Source organism: Equus asinus, chromosome 14, assembly GCF_041296235.1.
Source record: "Equus asinus isolate D_3611 breed Donkey chromosome 14, EquAss-T2T_v2, whole genome shotgun sequence".
Taxonomy (NCBI): Eukaryota; Metazoa; Chordata; class Mammalia; order Perissodactyla; family Equidae; genus Equus; species Equus asinus.
In genome coordinates, this window is record NC_091803.1 from 45,507,274 (window position 1) to 45,529,704 (window position 22,431).

The following is a 22,431-nucleotide window of genomic DNA, read 5'->3' on the forward strand; positions in this document are numbered from 1 at the left end:
GCAGGCTGGGATGTCATGGTGAGGCCTGAGGATCCCTCAGAATTCAAGCCGCAGTGAGCAACCTCTCCCCATCAGGAGACCTCAGGTCCCAGGGCGCCCGCATTCTGAGTCCATGGAGGAAGGACGCAAAGCAGACGCAAGTCACACGGCTGAAGCGAGCAGGCAGCTCTTCACTTAGAACCACTCCCTGTAATCCTGCAAGCTGAAGAACATCCAGAGGGAGGAAAGCCTATTCACACAGCCTGTCCTAGCCCAGAAGCTTTTCTGATAGCTTCGGATACCCAGAGGAGAAACAGCAAAGAAACAGTACGAGAAAGCACTTTTCCCTTTTCTGCTGAAAACACCACAGACCAAGTCATGTTTCCAGTGACTCTTTGATTACAGTCACGTGTCGCTTACGACAGGGATACGCTCTGAGCGACACATCGTTAGGCGGTTCTGTCGTTGTGTGAACATCACAGAGTACTTGCACAGACCCAGATGTGCACAAGTGCTACACAGCTAGGCTCTACGGTACAGATCTTATGGGACCAACATCATACATGTGGTCCGTCGTTGACCAAAATGTCATAGGCGGCGCACGGCTGTGTTTTGTTTCCCTGCAAGAGCGATGTTCCTGAAAGCAAGCAGAGGCCATGCAGTCTCTCTTTAGAAACCACAAGCTCTCACCTAGGCGGCTCTGTGACCCCTACATTATGTTCACAGCTACAGTGACAGCCGCCAGCTGGCGGAGTGAGTCCTCTGCATTTTACTGCTTCTCCTGAGGAGAATGGAGTAACTGCTGACACAGGCTTAGCCCCTCAGTTTCTCTCTCTGAAGAAGCAACATTTCCATCTTGGACATTCACAATCCATTCTGGCACCCAGACGGCCTCTGGCATTCGCTATGAATGCGTCAGCCTCAGGACACAGGGCTGGGACCCAGAGCCGATCTGGAGCAGACAGGGACTCGATCTGGAGCAGACAGGGACTCAGGAGGTGCTGGAACCAATGCTCTCAGGGCAGCAGGTCAGGGCACGCCCAGCCGGGCGGCTCCCGGTCTCAGCCCCACCCAGCACCAGTCCACCAGGGCTACCGCACGCAGCTTCCTGAAGAATGGCTCTCCCCAACCAAGGTTGCCCCGTCGTTTGTGGAGCAGGCCTAGAGTAATCGGAAGAGCAGGTGGCCAAAACCAAGATCCCCTGAGGCTTCACAACATTCCATTAGGTGCACGGGAAACTCGAGGTCGTGGGACGGGGCGAGGCAAACCGCTCACTACAAGGGTGCTGGCCAGGGCATCTATGCCCTCTTCTCAAAGTATAAACCCAGGGCTTGTCGGGGTCCCTTGTGAAAGCCACTGCTCTACGCAGAGGAAAAGCAAGAGAAGAAGGGAGCGCTGGCCCAGCTCCCGCTGTGCCCCCAAATGCCTGCTCTTACGTCTGAGCTGAAGGTGGCTCATCTCCTAGACACATGCGAACACCAGAGCCAAGGGTCCCTCCTGAAGCCTTGCCCCTGGACCTCCCGCTACTACTTGGACTTTCCCTTTCGCTTCAACTAAGTTTACAGAGCCGTCTGGTAGCCGGTGCCACCTGCAGGTGCAGCAGCTTGAATTTAAAGGCCTGCAGGAAAACCAGCACCATTACCCTTATCTATTTTCTTAATTCAAGAGGAAAAGCTGAGCTAAGGGTGGGGCCCCACTCTGCCTCGCACACAGGCCACCACAACTTCCTCTGTGATCACACGGGGCGAGGCCACCGAGTGGCAGTTCCAAATGGGAGCCCAGGGGAAATCTCAAAGCAGGAGAAACCTGTGCCTCTCTCTCTGAGTAGCCACAGAGCCAGAGCCTCAAAGGACAAACCAAGACAACACAGTGACGAGGAGGGGAAGACACTGAAACCCTTGGCAGCAGACAAGGCATCCAGCGGGTGGAGAGGGGACTGGCGGACAGTGCGTGTGGCACTCTGACCGCCTGGCAATTACCTGGCAGACTCTGCGGGATGTGGGTGGACACGGCAGCGTGTGGGAGAGGCGCTGCGTGGGGCGGGCTGGAGTGCAAGCCAGCCAGGAGACCTGAGAGAAAACAAAGGAAGGGAGAAAAGAACAAAACACACACATTGAAGACAGGAACGGAAAAGCACCTCTGGCGGTCAAGAGCCCCAGACAACCTCCTGGACCAGTTCTGGGTGAAAACCCCAAGGGGTGGGGGCTCAGCATGGTCCCCAGGGAAGCGGCCCAGGGTCACACACCAGACAAACACCGGAACCCGGGACACGACAACAGAACTTGTGGGTCACAGCAGAGGTGCTGGGGAACCTTCTGTACCTCCAGCCTGAGGAAAGGAAGGAGAGAAGCACTTACTGGGGCTGAGGCCATGGTGGAACGTCCCAGGGGCAGGACCGGTGACGATGGCATCCTTTGAGACCCCTGCTTTGGCAGGGGAGTCGGTGCTAAAGGAAAGCACGCGGAGAGGAAATGGGGAGATAATTCCCAGGGAGTTTGAGTTCACAGCCCCGGGCAGCTTTGGGCTGCCAGACTTGTAGGATGATGACAGCAGATTTAAGGGCGAGGAGCTCGTCAGCAGCACAGCCCCACTCGTTCCTTTCTGGGGAGGAAGCACACAAATGGGTCAGAACTCCAACCCCAGCCCCAGCTCTCCCAAACCAAACCTGGCAATGCACGAGGTGGGGACACGTGCATGTCCAACCACTGCCCCCATGAAGGCACCACACCCCCTACTCTGCAGTCCCAAAGGAAGGAAGAGGACGCTCCATGCACTGGCACGGAATGGCTCCCAGGACCCAGTGTTCGTCAGTGTTCGTTTTGAAAAGCAGGGTATTAAATATGCCTCCTTTATGCAAGAAAGAAAGAGAAGACTATTGTATCTAAGTATCCACAATGTATGTATTACGAGTATGTGTATATTTATATACATAACACTACACGGACACACACATATGTCTTAATTTGTTTTTAAAAAGAGATAGGGAAAAACCCTGGAAACAGACACACAGATAGGTCCCTTGCAGAGGCGGCAGGAGCAGGGCAGAGGCAGGTGGGACCTCGCTGAACTTACCTTTCTATAGGTTTGTCTTTGTAATCACGTAGTTGTTTTATATATTAGAAAAACGAGAAAAAAAGAAAGCTCTCCCCATTTCCCCAATCTGCATCCAGATTTCTTGTAATTACCCCAGGCAAGCCTCATTAACACCCAGACTCTGTCAAACCGCCTTTGTCTGACCTGCAGAGTCCTTCAAAACCCAGTGGAGAGAATCACTCTTAGAAGGTGCTCATCTTCCTGGGGCGTGCACATCTCGGCATAACTAAGGACCCGATAGCTAGGAGGATTTGCATCTTCTGGTTTGAGAGACGGACAGGTAAGAGACTATGGAAGGGAAGTTTTGTGGCTCACTCTACGCCACCTGGATTCCAAGCCCCCATGCAAACATGGTGCACCAGTCCATTCCCTCTGCTTGTCCTCCTAAGGAGAAGCTTCAAGTTCTCCTGGCAGTCCTGCCACCAGAAAAGGAAAGACCTGCACACAGGAAGCCCGGTCCTCCTTCCAGTTTCCAGGTTTACTGTCCCTACCTGAACTTCACGGCAGACCTCACTCTCCGACAAGGGCAGGGCAAGCAGCAGTGTCCACACGACCCACAAGGGGCGGCTGCTGTGCTGGGATACTCACTGGCAAGGAGGTAGACGATGTCACGCTGCTGACCACGCTGGGCTTCAGGGAGGAGGTCAGTAACTTGGCCACTCCCTGGGTCCCACCACCAGAATCTCCATTTGGACCACCCGGAGGGGCCACCAGGGTCAGCTTCTGGGAGACGGGTGGTTTTTTCGCCGCGGAGCCTGGGACGGGTCGGCCGGCAGGCTGCCCTGCAGAGGGAGGCTGTACACCGGGGGGCAGGCTCCCGGAAGCAGAGCTCTGGACGGGGGTTCCCCCAGAGGAAGAGCTGCCACAAGAAATCCCGTGTTTGGGGACAGAGCCAGCAAAGGGACTGCTCTTGTAGGATGACCCTGAAGAGCTGGCTGAGTGCTGTTTTGCTGGATGGCTCAGGGCAGTGGAGGACGAGGCTGAGGTCTTATGAGAGCTGCTGCCAGAGGCTGGCGTGCCTCCCGAAGACGCTGGCGTTGAGGGGTGAAAGTTCTGGCCTTTGGCTGCTGTCTTCACGAGCTGGAGGAGGGAGCGGTGACACTGTGGGGAGGAAGGCTTTGGGCCCTGGAGCTTATTGACAAACGGAGCTGGCGGGGTGAAGCTCTTTTGCTGCTGAGCGCCTGCATGAAAGACTTTGACTGGGGGGCTGGGCACGGGAGTGGCCGCCTGAGGGGCGTGAGACGTCCGTGGCAAGCCGTGGTGCTTTGCTTTGGACTGGTGCACTTCCGGCAGGCCCTTGCTGAGGGCAGCCTGACAGGACAGCTCCTTGTAGCCAGCACTCTCCGGTTTTTTCTCCTGAGAGGACTGCCCCAGTGCCAGAGCCTGTTCAGCCAGAAAATTGAGAGGTGACTGCAGAGAGCTAGAGGGTGGTGGGGCAGAAGGGCTGGGCTTTGGAAAGTTCCTTTTCTCTTCTGTACACAGAATGCCCGCGACCTTCTCTGCTGGCGCTTTCGAGGGTGCGGGCAGCGTGAACTCAGAGCTCCCGCTTGCTCTGCTGTTCAGTGCAGCCAGTTCCTTGGACACAGCCTCCAAGGAGGAGGCGGAATTACGGATCAAGTCTCCATCCAGCGAGTCCTCCAGGCTGACGGGAGCAGGATTAGCAAGGCTGCCAGGGGCCTGGGACGAGAGCTCCCTGGTCGTAGCCCCAAGGCTCAGGGTGCCTCCCGGGTGTTCTGAAGGCAAAGCAAGGGGGCCGCCAATCTGGCCTGATGGGACGGAAACCTTTTTATCAGGCTTAGTAGATGACTCCTAAAGGAAAGCAGAAACGCTGATGTTTAGAAATGTCCCGAGAAGCCAACACTGGCCCTCTTGTGAGGACACAAGTGTGAGAACCCCACGAGGTGCAAAGAACTGGACCTTCCTGTGTAATCGCACAGCAAGGGAGGAAGACAGGAGGTTCCATGTCTGTGGACTTGAAAATGCTGCAATGTCATCACCCTCTAGAAGCTGTCTGGCGGGGGCCGGCTCACCCAAGTATGCTCTGTCTCTAAGTACACACCCACCCACGGGCACTCTTCTCTCTTTCCAAACAAGTACCAGACTCGAGCAAAGATGCTCTCCCTACCGGCACGCACACTACCTCAGAGCGCGCCCAGTGCAATCAGAAAAGTATGTGTGGCATGAGAACCGCCTTAGTCGTCTTTTCCGCCTTGGTTTTTCCCAGCACCTGTCTCCTCAGTGGGGTTCAAAACAAAAGTCCTCTCAGGGCAGCAGGAACGGGTGTGTCTCCGACACTGCAGGAGCCCATGAGGCACTTAGGATACACAGTTCCTACCGCTCATTCTCATGGACTGTGAGGTGTGGTTAAGGGCACTACAAAGCCTCAGAACTGGCAACAATTTTGGTAAAATAGCAATTTTTACTACATTGAGAGGTTTCTGCAATATCTAAGATCGTTTTCACACTGTGTTCTCCAACCACTGTACTTCCCTCCATTTCTGTCAGGTGAACTCAACAGAGCGACCCGTCCTGCCCCTTGTGGCTCCAGGCTAACCTGCACTTGGCTGGAATGTGTTCTTCCGTAAAAGGATGACGATGATGAGTGTGATACGTTAGTCTGACACTTTCACATCTGCTCTTCACTCCTCAGAGGGCTGTCAGGAAGACCTCATTTAATCCCACAATCCCAGGAACTGATTAGGTGGGTACTGTTTCCTAGAACTGAGGCTGGAGGGTACAAGTGGCCTGGCTTAGGTCTCTGCCTGCCAACCCCAGGCCCCTCTGTTGGGCCAGGCTGCTTCTTGGTATCGCCTCAAGAGTGCCATCCCGACGAGCTGTCCCCCAGACCAGCAAAGCTCCATGAACTGCTCTGGTCACTTGGGAGGTTTCGTGAGCACGGCTGGAGAGATGAGAACAGACGGCACGTGACTTAAGCAGGCTGACTCACCTTCACCTTGATTTTGGATGGGGCCATTACTTTCTTCTTGGCCCTGTTCAAAGGAATGAACACAGAAAAGGTTGAGAGGAGATCCAAGAAGGAGATAAAAATGGCAATAGTTCTGAGAAGTGAAAACACAGACACTCACAGGATTGATGTCAGGTGCCCGTGGCCTCGTCTGCTCTCCTTAAACAGAGTCCTGAAACAAGCAGAACACTGAGCAGTTTGCGTAAGCCCCCTGAGAGCAGAGCCTCTGCTGCTAGGGCTTCCTTACCATCCCCACTACTCAGTGGCTATTGCTCATTAAATGGCAGTGGACTGGTGAGCTTCATTGCTGGTGAGAGGACCGAAAGTGGCTGCACTGGCCACATGGAAGCCAAGAGTCCAAGATTTACCAAAAAAGCTCAGGTTCGGCCCCCGACCTTCTCCCAGTGATTTTCCCCCTAAAGGCAGGAGTGCTTTGCTTATTGCCTATTCTCACCCCTTCCAAGGGTAAAATGTGGAGTGACCCACAGCATGTCTTCTTGCAGAGAAACCCAACAAAGTTTTCTTTATGCCCTTCCCTACATACCTTCACAAGCCCAATCTATAAGTGAGTAGAGCAATTCCGTTTAAAGAAGGGACACTGAGACAAGAAAAGGCTCCAGGATTTGTCCAAACCACAGAAGAATCAAGCAGAGTCAAGAACACGAGCTCCAGCAGGGGAAGCTAGGAAGATGGGGAGCAGCAAGCACCAGGAACCATCTCCCACCCGGACAACTGCACTGGCAGAATCTGTCTGATGGAACTATTTTGGAACTCTAGAGTCTGTTCAAGCCTTGCAACTTCCAGGGGGCACTTGGACAGGTAAATTGTGGTGAATTTCAGCTCTTAGCACAGCAGCAGCTACCCAACACACACCCGCCAGACACACACCAGACAGCTGTGCACGTGCTCCTGGAGGGGCTTGCACACAGCTTGGAGGAACTAGGGCGGGCAAAAAGGACCCTGTCCTCCAAAGGTCAGGGATCTGTGCTCTGACTGCTGAGTGCTACTCCAGGATCCCAGCGGTGCAGACAAAGAGGAGGGAGGGCAGACAGCATTGTTGCACCTCCTCCCATTGGTGTAAACCCCTCCCCCTCCAGCTGAAGCGACTTCTAGGAGATTTAAAGGGCCAGCACCTCTTTCTAACCTTCATTTTTCAATCTTCCCCTTTCAGGAGCCAGACATTAAAGACTAGGACATTCAAAAACAACTGCATATGTAGGGAAAATTAGAAAGTGACTGCGCATGCCCAAGGAAAGGCTCAGAAGAGACCTAAGAAAACATTAAGTCTATACCTCAGGCTGATCCTCAGCACAGAAACAGTCTACAATCAAAAAACCAAAACAATAACAACAAAAAAAGCAAACCCTGGGGAAAGGAGAGAATCTGATTTCCAGAGTTACCACATTATGGGATCCAAATGTCCAGCGTTCAACAAAAAAAATCACAAGCCATACAAAGAAATAAGAAAATGCGGCCCATTCTAGGGAAAAAAGAAATCAACAGAAACCGTCCCTGAAAAATCTGATGACAATCTACTAGACAAAGACTTTAATAAAAACAACTGTCTTAAAGATATTCAAAGAACCAAAGGAAGAAGCAAAGAAGGTCAAGAAAAGGATATGTGAACAAAATGGAAAAAAAATAAAGAGATAGAAGACCTAAAAAGAAATCTGGAGTTGAAAAGCACAATAACTGAAACGAAAATTTCATTGGAGGGATTCAAAGACAGATTTTAGCAGGCAAAAAAAAAAAATCAGTAAATTTGAAAACAGGACAATGGAAATTATCAAGTCTTAGGAACAGAAAGAGGGGCTGGCTCCGTGGCTGAGTGGTTAAGTTCGTGCGCTCTGCTGCGGTGGCCCAGGGTTCAGATCCTGGGCACGGACATGGCACCCCTTGTCAGGCCACGTTGAGGCGGTGTCCCACATCCCACAACTAGAAGGACCTGGAACTAAGATATACAACTGTGTACAGGGGGGGTTTGGGGAGATAAAGCAGAAAAAAAAAAAAAAGATTGGCAACAGTTGTTAGCCCAGGTGCCAATTCTTAAAAAAAAAAAGGAACAGAAAGAAAAAAGTTTGAAGAAAAGCAAAAGAGGCTAAGGGACCTATGGGACACCATCAAGCAGACCAACATATGCACCACACACCATGCAAGTCCCAGAGGAATGAGAAAGGGGCAGAGAAAATAGTGGAAGATATAATGGCTTAAAACTTCCCAAATGTGATGAAAGCCATGAACATAAACACCCAAGAAGCTCAATGAACTCCAAGTAAGAAGAACTCAAAGAGACCGACACCAAGACACTTAATAATCAAACCTTCAAAAGCCAGAGACAAAGAATCTCGAAAGCACAAAGAGAAAAGCAAATCACCACATACAAGGGATCTTCAATAAAATTATCAGCAGATTCCTCATCAGAAGCTTTGGAGGCCAGAAAACAGTGGGCTGATATATTCAAAGTACTATAAGAAAAATACTGTCAACCAAGACTCCTATATCTGACAAAACTGTCCTTCAAGAGTAAGGGAGAAATTAAGCTATTCCCAGATAGATAATAGCTGGAGTTCGTGACCAAAAAACACGCCCTGCAAGAAATGCTCAAGGCAGTCGTGCAGTGTGAAAGGAAAGGACATCAGACAGTAACTCAAAGTCATATGGAGAAATAAAGATCTCAAAAACGTAAATAAATGGGCAAAGGTTTTATATTATTACCTTTATATTACACCTTTATATATTAAAGATTACACTATCTTCATATTACAAAGGTAATAAAAAAAAGCTAGTATTGTAGTAATGGTTTGTAACCGTACTTTCTGTTTTATACCTGATTAAGAGACTAATACATTTAAAGAAAAAAAATTAGTGTAAAAGCTAGTATTACTGTAATTTTGGTTTGTAACTCCAAATCTTGTTTTCTACATAATCCAAGAGACTAATGTACTTTAAAAAATTATTAGTTTATGTTTTCGGGGGCACAATGTATAAAAATGTAATTTTGTAACACCAACAATCAAAAGGGGTGGGGATGGAGCTGTAAGGGAGCAGAGATTCTGTATGTTGTTGAACTTACAGAAGTAAGCCCCTCATCAGTAATTACTTTAAATGTAAGTAGATTCAACTTCCTAATTAAAAGAGAAAGATTGGCAGAATGGATTGAAAACACGTGACCAAACTATACACGCTGTCTACAAGGGATTCCCTTGAGATCCAAAGACAAAATCAGGTTGCAAGTGAAAGGATGGAAGAAGATATTCCATGCAAATAGTGACCAGAGAAGAGCAGGGGGGCTATACTGACATCAGACAAAACAGACTTTAAATCAAGAAAGGTTACGAGAAACAAAGAAGGACATTCTACATCAACAAAAGGTTCGATACAGTGAGAAGACAGAATGATTATAAGCACTCATGTCGCTGACAAACCATCAAAATACATGAAGAAAAACGGACAGAATTGAAGGGAGAAATAGAGAGGTCTACAATAACAGTTAGAGACTTCGATACCCCTCTAGCAAAAATGGACAGGACAACCAGACAGAAGATAAAGAAACAGAGGACTTAATGCAATACATCACCTGGATCCAACAGACACAGAACGTTCTACCCAAGAACAACAGAACATACATTCTTCTCAGGTGAAGACTGGAGATTTCTCAGGATAGACCGTATGTTAGGCCACAAGTTAAGTCTCAATAAATTTTATAAGACAGATATCATACAAAGTATCTTCTCTGACCACAATGGGATAAAGTCAGAAATCAAAAACAAAAGGAAAACTGGAAAACTAAGAAAACTGTGGAAATTAAACAATAAAACTTTTAAACAATTCATAGATTAAAGAACAAATCACAAGGGACATTATAAAATACTTAAAAGATGAATGAAAATGAAAACACAACATAATAAACTTACAGGATGGAGTGAAAGTGGTGTTAAGAGGGAAATTTACAGCTATAAACGCTTACATTAAAAAACAAGAAAGATATCAAATCAGCAACCTAACATTACAACTTAAGGAACTAGAAAAAGAAGAACAAACTAAACCTAAGGCTACCAGAAGGACAGAAATAAACATTAGAGCAGAGATAAACAAAATAGAGAATAAACAAGAGAAAAATCAATAAAACCAAAAGTTGGTTCTTCAAAAAGATCAACAAAAGTGACAAACCTTTAGCTAGATGGACTAAGAAAAAAAGAGAGAAGAGTCAAATTACCAAAATCAGAAATGAAAGTGGGGCCATTACTCCTGATTCTACAGAAATAAAAAGGATTTTAAAAGAGTACTCTGAGCAACCGTATGCCAACAGACTGGACAACCTAAATGAAATGGACCAACTCCTAAAAACACAAAACCTACCAAGACTAAATTATGAAGAAATAGAAAATCTGAGCAAACTATAACGAGTAAGGAGATTGAATCAGTAATCCAAAATCTCCCAACAAAGAAAAACTCTGGACCTGATTGCTTCACTGGTGAATTCTACCAAACATTTAAAGAACTAACATCAATCCTTCTCAAACTTTTCCACAAAATTGAAGAGGTGGGAACACTTCCAAACTCATTCTATGAGGCCAGCATAACCCTGATACCAAAGCCAAAGACACTGTAAGAAAAGAAAACTACAGACCAATATCCCTATGAACACCGATGTAAAAATCCTCAACAAAACAGGAGCAAACAGAATCCAACAGCACATTAAAAGGATTAGACACCATGGCCAAGAGGAATTTATTCCTGGAATGCAAACATGGTTCAATATATGAAAATCAATCACTGTGAAACACCACATCATCATCCCACATGGTCATCTCAACTGACGCAGAAGCACCATTTGACAAATTTCAACACCCTTTCATGATAAAAACACTCAACAAACTAAGAATAGAAGGAAACTACCTCCACATAATAAAAGCTTTATATGAAAAACTCAGTGAACATCACACTCAATGGTCAAAGACTGAAAGCCTTATTCTCTAACATCAGGAACAAGGCAACAAGGCCCAGGTTTACCACTTCTATTCAACACGGTACCAGAAGTTCTAGACAGAGCAGTTAGAAACAAAACGCATCCAAACTGGAAAGGAAGAGTAAAATTATCTCTGTTTGCAGATGATATGATCTTACACATAGAAAACTAAGGATTCCGAGAAAAAATTTAGAATAAATGAATTCAGCAAAGCAGCAGGACACAAAGTCAACACACAAAAAGCAGCTGCATTTCTATACACGAACAATGAGCAATCTAAAAGGAAATTACAAAAAAAATTCCATTCACAAGAGCATCAAAAAGAATAAAATACTTAGGTATTAACTTCAATAAGGATATGAAAAGACTTGTACAATGAAAATTACAAAACACTGCTGAAAGAAATTAAAGACATAAACAGAAACACATCCCATGTTCATGGATTAGAAGATGATATTAAAATATCAACACTACCCAAAGCGATATACAGATTCAATGCAATCCCTATCAAAATCCCAATGACATTTTTTTGTAGAAATAGAAAACCCATCCTAAAACTCATATGGAATCTCAAGGCACCCAAAATAGCAAAAACAATCTTGAAAAAGATGAACAAAGCTGGAGGACTCACACTTCCTGATTTTAAAACTTCCTACAAAGCTACAGTAATCAAAACAGTGTGACACTGGCAGAAAGAAAGAAAAACAGACCAATGGAATAGAAATAAACCCTTGCTTACATGGCCAAATGATTTTTGACCAGGGTGCTACGATCACTTGGTGGAAAAAGGACTGTCTTTTCAAGAAATGGTGCTGGGAAAACTCGATATCCACAGGCAACAGAATGAAGTTGAACCCTTAGTTAACATTGTACACAAAAATCAACTCAAAGTGGATCAAGGACCTAAATGTCAGACCTAAAATAATAAAGCTCTGAAGAAAACATTTGACAAAGCTTCATGACATTGGATTTAGCAGTAATTTCTGGAATATGACACCAAAGATACAGGTAACAAAACAAAATACAAACTGGACTTAATAAAATTTAAAAACTTTGTGCATCATAAGACACGATCCAGATTAAAAAAGCAACCCACAAAACAGGAGAAAATATTTGGAAATTATATATCTGATAAGAGATTAATATCCAGAATATATAGAGAACTCCTAAAACGCAACAACAAAAAAAACAAGCAAACCAATTCAAAACTGGGCAAAAGACTAGACATTTCTCCAAAGTTATATAAGTGGCCAATAAGCACATGAAAAGATGCTCAAAATCATTAACCATTAGAAAATGCAAATTAAAACTACAATGAGATACCACCTCACACCCATTAGAATGGCTACAATGAAAAACACAGAAAAACAAGTGTCGGCGAAGATGTAAAAAAACTGGAAACTTGTGCATTGTTGATGGAAATGTAAAATGAAAACAGCTGCTGTGGAAAACATTACGGTGGTTCCTCAAAAAATTAAACATAGAATTACCATATGATCAAGCAATTCCACTTCTGGGTATATACCCAAAAGAACTGAAAGCAGGGTCTCGAAGAGACATTTGTACACCCATGTTCACAGACAGCAGCATCATTCACAACAGCTAAAATGTGGGAGCAACTAAGTCTTCATTAACAGATGAATGGATAAGCAAAACGTGGTATATACATACAAGGGATATCATTCAGCCCTAAAAAAGAAGGAAATTCTGTAATATGCTACAACATGGACAAAGCTTGAAAACATCATGCTAACTGAAGTAAGCCAGTTACAAAAAGACAAACACTGTATGATCACTGTATGAGGTACTTAGAGAAGTCAAAATCATAAAGACAGAAAGAATGGTGGTTGCCAGCATCTGGAGGGAGGAGGAAATGTGGAGCTATTTAGTTTAATGGATACAGAGTTTCAGTTTTACAAGATGAAGAATTATAAAGGTAGATGGTGGTGATGGTTGCACAACAATGTGAATGTATTTAAAACCATTGAACTAGGCCTTTAAAAATGGTTAAGATGGTAAATTTTACGTTAAGTGTATTTTACCACAATAAAAAAAAATTGTTTTTAAAAGAACATTAGTTCCAGCTAACTTTCTGTGACTGTGTATTGCAGACGTAGTCCATTCATGGGAAGCTACATAAGACAAAGCGACCTAAGAGAAAAGTCTGGATTCTAACTCCAATAAGTAGTCAGCAAATGAGGCTTCTGTTTGGAACATTAAGACGTTCCTAAGATGAATCAGTCTCTCAGCTTCTAGTAGGAGCCGTTATCTCAAACAAGAAAGGGCAGATTGAGGTGGCAAGAGCATGTGGCCAACTTCGAGCTGAAGTGAGACAACGAATAACAAAGACAAACCCCCCCAGATACCTTCCCTCTTCTAGGGAAGACTGAGAAGACCCCTTCCTAGAGACCAGAGTGCCCCAAAACTACTTGGGTGACATCAGAGTCAACTAGACAGTGCTTCCCTGAGGGAAGGGACACTGTTGGCACAAAAGCAGCGCTCGGCTATTTCTTTTATGCGAGAATGCCCCACCTCATCCTCACACTGACCATACTGGCAGCTCGTGGGCTCTCACCTGGCCTGCATCCAGCCTTTGGGCCAGAGAGGTTTGACCTCGGCATCCAGAAATGCCTTCACGTAGTCCTCCCAAGACTGGGCCTTGTTCCTCTCCAGGTCATAGCTCTCTAGTTTTATCTTCACCACGTGGCAGAGCAGTTCCCTGAGGAGTAGGCAGAAGTGAGGAACTTCAAACCACCCCAAATGCTCCTTCAAGGTTTCAATCATGTGCTTCAGCAGCCCTGATTAAAGTAAATGATTCTAACCTTCATTAGAAACACAGGAACATGCTCAGACACTGGCCCCACAAACCCTCCAATGAGGCAAGGTCCCAGTTTGGGCACACCTGATTTCATCATTCCACTGGAATTTCTTCCGGGGTCCCATTATCCTCCTGCCCCCCTTTTCTTCATCTTCCTCCTCATCAGAACAAATCCGTTCTCTCTGCTCCTTGTCTTTCTCCTCTTCCAGCATCCTACAGCATGAACAGAATTAAATGGGACCCTAAGGTCAGCACAGGAGAACTGCTTCCTCCTGCCCACCGCCTCCCACCTCGTGCCTCCCCACCCTGGGACTTCTAAGATAAGAAGGTGAGAATACTGGAGAGAGCGATGGGACACACTTACTTAGCAACCTTGGCTTGTGTGTGCGCCTGGCATTCATCCTGGTACTTGGCCATCTGCTCTGGCATCGCCCTGCCAATGGCTTCCTTAAGCTTCTGGAGAGGCTCCTTCAGACGCCCCCCCTGCAGAGAGCAGGACATATCATAAGTGTGGTTCATTCTTATACTGAGGCACTGCAGGAATAATGGCCCAGAGGCAGTGCAGCCACAGATGTGGCATCTGTGCAGACTCACCCCCTCCGCTGGGCCCTAGAGCCAAGGGGCCCCACTCCAAAGCCATTTACCTGTTCACAGAGGTGAAGTTTTCGAGCTCGTTTGACCAGGGTGTCCTTGCTGCAGGGCAGGAATGAAGCAAGATAGGCATACACCCCAGAACGGCTCTGGCTACTCAGCTCCCGAGCTTGCACCTCTATGCTGAAGAACAGAAGAGGGTTACCAACGGCCCGCAGCTTACCGCAGCTTCTCCCGTCATAGGTCCCCCTACCACAGAGAGGCAAGCTGGGAGCCAAGAGCAGGTCAAATCCTATCTCGTTGGTCACACAATGTAACTGAGTGGCCAGCGCAACAGCTCTCCAGCAGTCACCACATGAGAACTCCCAAACCTGATGAACTTGGCTAGGTAAAGCGGGTCAAGTCTCTCAGGTCAAAGACAAGACCAAGTCAAAGGTGGTCAAGAAAAGAGAGCCCAAGAGAACATGCTCTGATGTACTGAATTTCATATACAAAACATAAAAGCTTTCAAACTGGAAAGTAATCGAGTTACTTGGGGTCGACAGGAAATACTTTCCTGCAGTGTTTCCTCTTTTTCCCAGTTTCCAGTTCTATCCCTGATTAGCAGGGCAGGGGACTCCTCATCCCTCCAGGGTCCCCATCTAGATGAGCAGAGCAGGATTTGTTCTTAATCCTTCAGCTCTCTGGATCTGGCAGGTTCCAGCAGGTGTTGCTGACACGAGCCTCTCAGCTGTGCTGACCCCCAGGCGCTCTCTACAGCCCAGGTTCCTGACCCAACTGGCCAATCCGAATCCTGGCCAGGCCAGGTCCTTTGCTAGACTATTCCCAAGTCTTGACACTGTTCTTACATGTGCAAAACCCCTCAGTTGTTGAGCAACAAGCTTCTTCTGCTACATAATGCAACCGGGAGAGAAGCTGGCAAAGCTGGAGGGCCAGATACAAAGAATCTGGTTTGGATTTATACGTGTGGGGTTTTTTTTACTTTTTAATCCAGTTCATACAGTGTGGCATCTCAGAGGCTTGGGCATTTGGCAGAAGTGTCACAGGATGATGTACACTGGCTATGGGAGCAGAAGTGAGAGCAAGAGGAGACTGAGCAGGTATGCTGAAGGGCACCCCAGGAGAGCAGGGCCCTGGGCTATACCAAGTTGTCTCCTCCTTTGCTCAGAGACAGGCAAGCCACACCTTCTCTCTTGCCTCATCTCATACTTGCCAAGAAATCCTCTTTCAACAGGTCATGATTATCATATACAGTGTTCTAATAATGCTTGCTGCCTAAGACGAGTAAGGTCTATCATTTCCTAGAGACAGCTAATTGGTGTCATTCCCCCCCCAACCCTTTTATAAAAGAACAACAAAAACCAATTTTTTTTTTTAATCTCATCAGTGGTCACCTTTACGCAGTTCAATCATACTCCCACTTCCCCTGGCCTGCTCAGCCCAGGCATGGTGACAGCAGATACAAAGAACAAAAGATACTCACTCTAAGAGGATGCCATTAATATCCTGGGTGAAGAACTTCTGTCTGCTCTCTCCCTCGGCAGCTCTGGCAGCCTGGTTCACAGCAGACAGTAACATCTGTTAGTGGCCTCTCCCCACACAGCCCTCACACTCTCCCACAGGCACAATAGCAGTCGGTCCCTAGAGAACACCTGTCGACAAAATCCTCACCATGCCCTTCCCTGCTTAGCCCTAACCCCAGATTAAGTTCATCCGTAATCACTGTATGCTCCAGAAATGGTAGATGCAGCTCTTCTCAAATGCCGCTGAAGCATGTAGGGACTGTCCTTCCTTCCAAGACTTGAAACAACAGTCACATAAAATAAGACCGCAGAGTCAAAACAGTCGCGACACATTTGACTCAGCCAGCAAGCTAACCCCTGTGCCCAGCATCCCATCATCTAAACTGAGTTGGAATTTCCATACATCTACCATATAAAAACGATCAAGAACTTTAACAAATCTGCAAATTCAAAGGCTTTCATCCACCAAAATAATAATAATAATGATGATGTGCTCCTTTCGCATATAAGGACATTCTAATTCTTTGAAAATTTATAATCTACGTACGGAGTATCACAAACTCCACTACCCAGATCACTGGAATGACTACCACACCTTGCCCTCTATTAACACAAGGTACAGCAGGTTACTCTGCAGTCTTTGGCTTCCCATGAGAAGACAGGGAACCCCCCAGAGGGCAACCTGGAGCCCCCGAAGCAACCACAGCAGGCAGCTGAGGCGCTGAGTGCATGAGCGAGGAAAGGAAACTCTGCCGAAGTCTGACCCAGTGCTCCTCCCATTTGGCTGCACACTGGAACTACCTGGCAGCTTCCCCACCCTAGACCAATCATGTCAGAACCTCTGGGGCTTGTCCCAGAGGCCCAGGAATCCGTACTCTTTAAAAGAGTCTGCCCAAGCATCAGTGCGCTTTAAAAGTAACTCAGGCAACTTTAACATGCAGAGGACTGAGAACCACTGATCCAAACCCAAGAGTTGCCGGTCTGAAGGCTTCAAGCAAAATAAAATTTCAGGCTTCATATATAATAATGATGGCAAACAGAGGCAATAAAGTGGCTGTCTACCACGAACTCATCGATCCTGGTCCACCCCTCTGAAACAGCAGGCACTGATAACCACCCTCCTCTCCATCCCGCCACACTTGCCTCCTCACCTCGTATCCTCTGGGTCCTCCTCCTACTTCTGACTACTCCCTCTCTGTCTCCTCCACCAGCTCCTTAACCACAGATGGAGCCCCAAGGTTCTATGTGGAACCCACTTCTCCCTGTAACATCTTCCCCTCACAGCTTTAAAATAACACACACACGTAGGTCTCTCAAATCTGAGCCCCAGCCCTAAAGCCTCTCGTCTAAGCCCTGGTCAGAACTTTCAATTACTTCCAACTAATTTCCCATTACTTCTATGAATGGGTGACCCTCTGGTATGCAAACTCAACTTGTCCAAGACCAAACACACTGGTTTCTGCTCTTCCTCCTGTGTTCTAAAAACAGTACTCCATCCTTCTTAAATCCTTCTACTCCCTTCTTTAGAACCCTTTGGCAGCTCTTTCCAAGCCTAGAATCAAACCCAAACTCGTTCACGTAGCATTTAGGGTCCTCCAGGATCTGGCCCCAGCCATCTACGCCCACAGCTCCCATCTCCCGCCACATTCCAGAGGGTTCCCACCATCCAACAACTCGCCCATCCTCAGCCATGTGCCCTGGCTTACCGTAAGGCCATCTCTGCCATGAGGCTGGTCAAGCCTGTCTGCTGCTCCCAGGCCGATTCCTATGTACCCCCAACACAGCTTCTCTTTTATCTCCTCAAGTCTGGCTGTCCCCCTGACCATCTACCTGGCCATCCAAACATCACAGAGCTTGTTTTATTCCACTTTGTCCTATAGTCAGTTGTTTACAGTTGGCCCATTTATAGGACAAGAACTGAATCTCATTCATCAATACATTTCCCACAGCTGCCTGTCACATAATAGACACTTAGTAAATGTCGGCTGAGTCGATGGATGAACGAACAAATGAACAGGTATCACCAAAAGAATGCAAACTAGAGGAGGAAAAGCTTAGTACCGAACAAGCAGACATAACTTGCAGAGGACACGCAAAACGCAGGCTTCTGCAGACCCCTTGGGTCGGGGGGAGCACAGAGGCCTGAGATGAAAGGGGGTGAAAGGGACAGATGGAAATGGAACAAAGAAAGGGCGGTGACTTTTAATCCACTCATCTGCCAATTTCTTCTACTTTCATGAGGATTCAGAATTCTACCTTGGCACTTTTAATATACTGGAAGTATGATTTTAGTTTGAGAGAAAATAGAACTAAGTCATTCTTTTGCTTACGCTTATACACTGCTGGTTATAAGATCCAGAAGCACCTTCATATTAATTCAATCTGAATATTTTAACGTGCATTTCAAATGCCCCACTATTTGCCAGACCCATCAACACCTTAGGTTTCTAATCAAATTTTATTTTTAAATATTAGCCATTTCTCTAATATTTCAGAAGCTTTCTAGCTATATTATTTTTTTAAAGATTTTTTTTTTCCTGATGCCTTTTGAATTGTGTAGACAGTATCTCTGAGGGTCTGGTTTTATACTGAAGATAATTAGTCAAGTGCTGCATTTTTAAATAAATCTAATTAAAAGAGCAATTCGATATATATCTGATAGTCTTCCAGAAGTAAGTGAGGTCCCTCACCTGTAAGAATAGATAGTCTTGCCCAAGCAGTTATACAAATCGATGAATCCTAGATTAACTAGGAAATGACGTTAACCCAAACAGCCTGATCGTTCTGATTTAGAATAATTCTGATAGCCTTTTAATGAGTTGATTTATTATAAGAAAAGCCATTTGCAGCCTTTCAACACCTAGATCAGAACCTTACTGTACCTGTTTTCTGCTGAACAGAATGAAATCTGGCATGATTTTCTTTTTGAAAAAGATCAAACAGGTTAGGTTTTTTCTGACCTTTTTCTCCTTGGATCCACAGTCTCCCTGGATTTGCGATACAAGGGTTCTAACTCTATAGGAGGGTAAGCAGTGAACGGGAAAGTAGAGGGATGGGGGACATGAGGTCTCTGTTTCTTCCCTATTCTAGGCATTGTTCTCACTCTATGCTTGACTGAAGAGGACGAAGATAGACCTGGGTCATCTGTATGGACCAGACTGAGTAGCTGACAAACTACATCAAGACAGTAACCTGACGGGGTGACACACCTGAGCTTTCCACCTAGACAAAAGACACAATCAACACCTATGAAGAGAAGATAAGGTAAGGCCATCAAAACAAATCACTGGATTCCCTGGGGCCCAAAAGCATGTATAGTACAAGGGAGTGAGAAACAAAAAGAGGGCTAATGTGAGAAGAAAACAGTAAACATTCCTTGGGCATCCACCATGGTTGTCCTCTTGGAATTCCTCCTTAACATACATAAGTTTTCAAACATATTTTTTCAAGTTCTAAGTATCACATCTAGTTAGAAAATAAATCTAATTTTTGCTTTCCACAGCAAAAATCTTTCCCTAAGGGATCAGTACACAACAGATTAGAATCTGCTTACGTACTGTGGTAGACCGCCAACAGGACCACAGATTCCGCCCCTCCCGGTATGTGCATTCCCCCACAGAGAGGTGGCCACTAGCTCCCCAACCCTTGAATTTGGCTGGTGCCTGTGACTCACTCTACCAATAGAGTGAATGTGGCAGAAGTGATGTGGTACATACAACTTCTAAGGCTAGATCTTAAGGGCCTTACTGCTTCCACCTTCACCCTCTTGAAATGTTGCCCTGAGACTGCCACGCCCTGAAGAAGCCCAGGATGAAAGACTAGAGGAGGGAAAGGCCCCGCCATCCCAGCCATCTTGCCAGCTGAATGCAGCACAAGAGTGAGCCCAGACAAAACCCGAAGAGGAACCGCCCAGCCAATCCGCAGCACCAGGAGAAAGGAGAACCACTGCTGAAACCACTGCGTTCTGTGGGAGCTGTTTTGGATAACAGTAGAAACTGATACACACATCATCCAGGGTCAAGATTCAACATCTACAGGGGCTGGCCCCGTGGCCGAGTGGTTAAGTTCGTGCGCTCCGCTGCAGGCAGCCCAGTGTTTCGTTGGTTCGAATCCTGGGCGCGGACATGGCACTGCTCATCAAACCACGCTGAGGCAGCGTCCCACATGCCACAACTAGAAGGACCCACAACGAAGAATATACAACTATGTACCGGGGGGCTTTGGGGGAGAAAAAAGGAAAAAAATAAAATCTTAAAAAAAAAAAAAAAAGATTCAACATCTACACAAATTATTATAAAAATAAAGGAAACAGGAAAAAGAAGAAAAATAAGGGGCATGAAAAATAAAGTGAGAAACACATAACACTGCTAATGTTAAAGGTATATACATCAAGTTTAATTTAAATTTTAAAAATGCAATGTCCAGTTCAAGATCTAGGGCAGGGCTCCTTATTAAGGATCCAAATATCCATGTATGGCTTTTGAAATTAGATGCAGTTTTTGTGTACACAGGCATTTCCCCTGGGAAGGTGTCTTTCCCAGCAGATTCTCAGTAGAGTCTGGGTCTAGTACACTCGTGCACACAGGGGGAGGCTCAAAGGGCCCCAAGCGCAGGGCTCTGGGGTAACAGAGCACCTGGGGATCTTGTGGAGTGGCATTAAGTAACTTTCTAAAATAAGCCTTCTTTTTCATGCAACCATTAAAAGTAATGAGGGCTTTATAATAATATTTATTAAGTGAAAAATGCAGGAAACAATTATTCACAACTATAATTACAACTGCATAAAAACATATATACAGAGGTTAGCAATGAATATGTAAATTGAAAATAGTTTTCAGATGTGGGGGACGATGGGTAATTCCCACTTTCCACCCACTTCCCATAGTTTCTGAACGCTGTTAGAGGAGAAGGGCCAGAGATGACTAGAGTCCTGATTTCACATTTGAACACTGTATTTTCAAGCCAGCACATCAATCTCTCCTGGTCACCACTTCTCTCCCAGGACTGAAGCCCGCCTTATCTATGGGATCCTGTACCCCGTCTCCATTGGGCCCGAGAGAGAACCCAGACTTCAAGACTTGGCCATCACTGAGCAAGGAGAGCTGGCTCCCAGCGTCCATCTAGTGGACTCCAGAAACTGAGGCTCTCTAGGATCACAACTCCAGGCTGTTTCATGTTATGCCGCTTTGTTTCCACTAAATTTGTCCATCTTTCCCAAGAAAGTGAAATAATGAATGTGAGTTATCAGACTAGAACACAACCTATGGTGGGAGAGGGGCACATCCAAGAACTGTTTTGACTTGCCTCTAAAAATTGACTGGCTACTGCCACATATAGCTTACTCAACTTACTGAACAAGACCTTCAGAAGCTACAGAATAATTTGATTATTAACCAGAGGACTGAAAAGAACAAGGAGTAATGTTTTTTTAACATAAATTCTAAGCAAACACAAGACAGTATGCTCAAACATGCCACATTCAGATTCAACTGCTTCCACCTTAACGTCCTATTAAGACATTCTCTGAATCCCTGACGTAGTACAATTCATTGAAATCATTCCATTCAAATAGAATATTTATATCCAGCACTGCACATGGGCTAACAAAGATGAACTAGAAATCTGAATAAGATGTTCAATGTACTTTGTATGTTGTGTTCAAGTATTTTTTGGAAGTGAGTAGCAATGGTTAACATTTTACCCTGTCCTAAAACATGAGGGATATTATACATAACAGTGATTCTGAAACACTAAGAATCACCAGTTTAAAACTTACAGCTACAGAGTATAAATGCCACTGGAGTTGCGTTATAAGTTATGATGCCCAAGGTAAACGTTATTTTAACTAAAAGGTAAAAGTCATCACAACTAACAATCTGTGCTTGGGTTATAGTCAGTAATCTATTACTGAAGTGACAGTTCTTAGCACTCCGGGGATCAATTCCCAATCACGGGGGGAAAAGAGCAGCCATGGCTGCTATTCTGAAGACTGTGGCTGTTTTTAATGGGGCATGAACAGCATTTAAGGTTCAGCTCCTTTTTATTCATCACAATTTAGGCATTCCTGTAATCACTACCTAATGCTGATGATGTGCAACTCTAGGGAGCAAGTGAAACCCAGTGGCAATTAAGCACACACTGCATGTGTCACATACGTCTGCAAATACTTGTGAGTTTTCAAAACCTTCAAAAGATTGCTAAAAAGATGGACGTCTGCCTCAGCTGCCTGCTGCCAACATTGGTGTCAGTCTATCGCGTGAAAGGAAAGATACTCTGGGAAAGGAACCGACAGGCAGAAAATGGAAAAAGAGAAAATTTCCCCAGAAGAAAGTAAATTTTCCAGGAGTGAAGGAACCACAAAAGGCCTAAAAATGATGCCTGACAGGCAGAGCTTATAATGTTTCCTCCCTCGGGATGAGAAGAGAGCATGGAAAAGCTTACGCTGCAACTGCCACCTCACTAAGGGTTGCTCTGGGCAGCGAGCTCCATGTGG

The 22,431-nt window shown here is 45.8% G+C and overlaps 1 protein-coding gene across 3 annotated transcripts in view; it reads right to left on the reverse strand.

The window, feature by feature from the left end:
- The window catches only part of UBN1 (ubinuclein 1), a 36,324-nt gene that overhangs the window by 2,431 nt on the left and 11,462 nt on the right, over positions 1 to 22,431 (reverse strand). For 2 of the 3 annotated variants that reach the window (XM_014833093.3, XM_070485009.1), the window contains 10 exons: positions 15,899 to 15,969; positions 14,469 to 14,598; positions 14,189 to 14,307; positions 13,909 to 14,037; positions 13,582 to 13,725; positions 6,159 to 6,209; positions 6,020 to 6,062; positions 3,661 to 4,881; positions 2,337 to 2,580; positions 1,959 to 2,048 (listed from right to left, as the gene is read on the reverse strand). In XM_014833093.3, coding sequence (XP_014688579.2) covers positions 1,959 to 2,048; positions 2,337 to 2,580; positions 3,661 to 4,881; positions 6,020 to 6,062; positions 6,159 to 6,209; positions 13,582 to 13,725; positions 13,909 to 14,037; positions 14,189 to 14,307; positions 14,469 to 14,598; positions 15,899 to 15,969 — 2,242 coding nt within the window. The remainder of the gene's footprint in view (positions 1 to 1,958; positions 2,049 to 2,336; positions 2,581 to 3,660; positions 4,882 to 6,019; positions 6,063 to 6,158; positions 6,210 to 13,581; positions 13,726 to 13,908; positions 14,038 to 14,188; positions 14,308 to 14,468; positions 14,599 to 15,898; positions 15,970 to 22,431) is intronic. The other variant, XM_044747723.2, reaches the window with a different exon arrangement.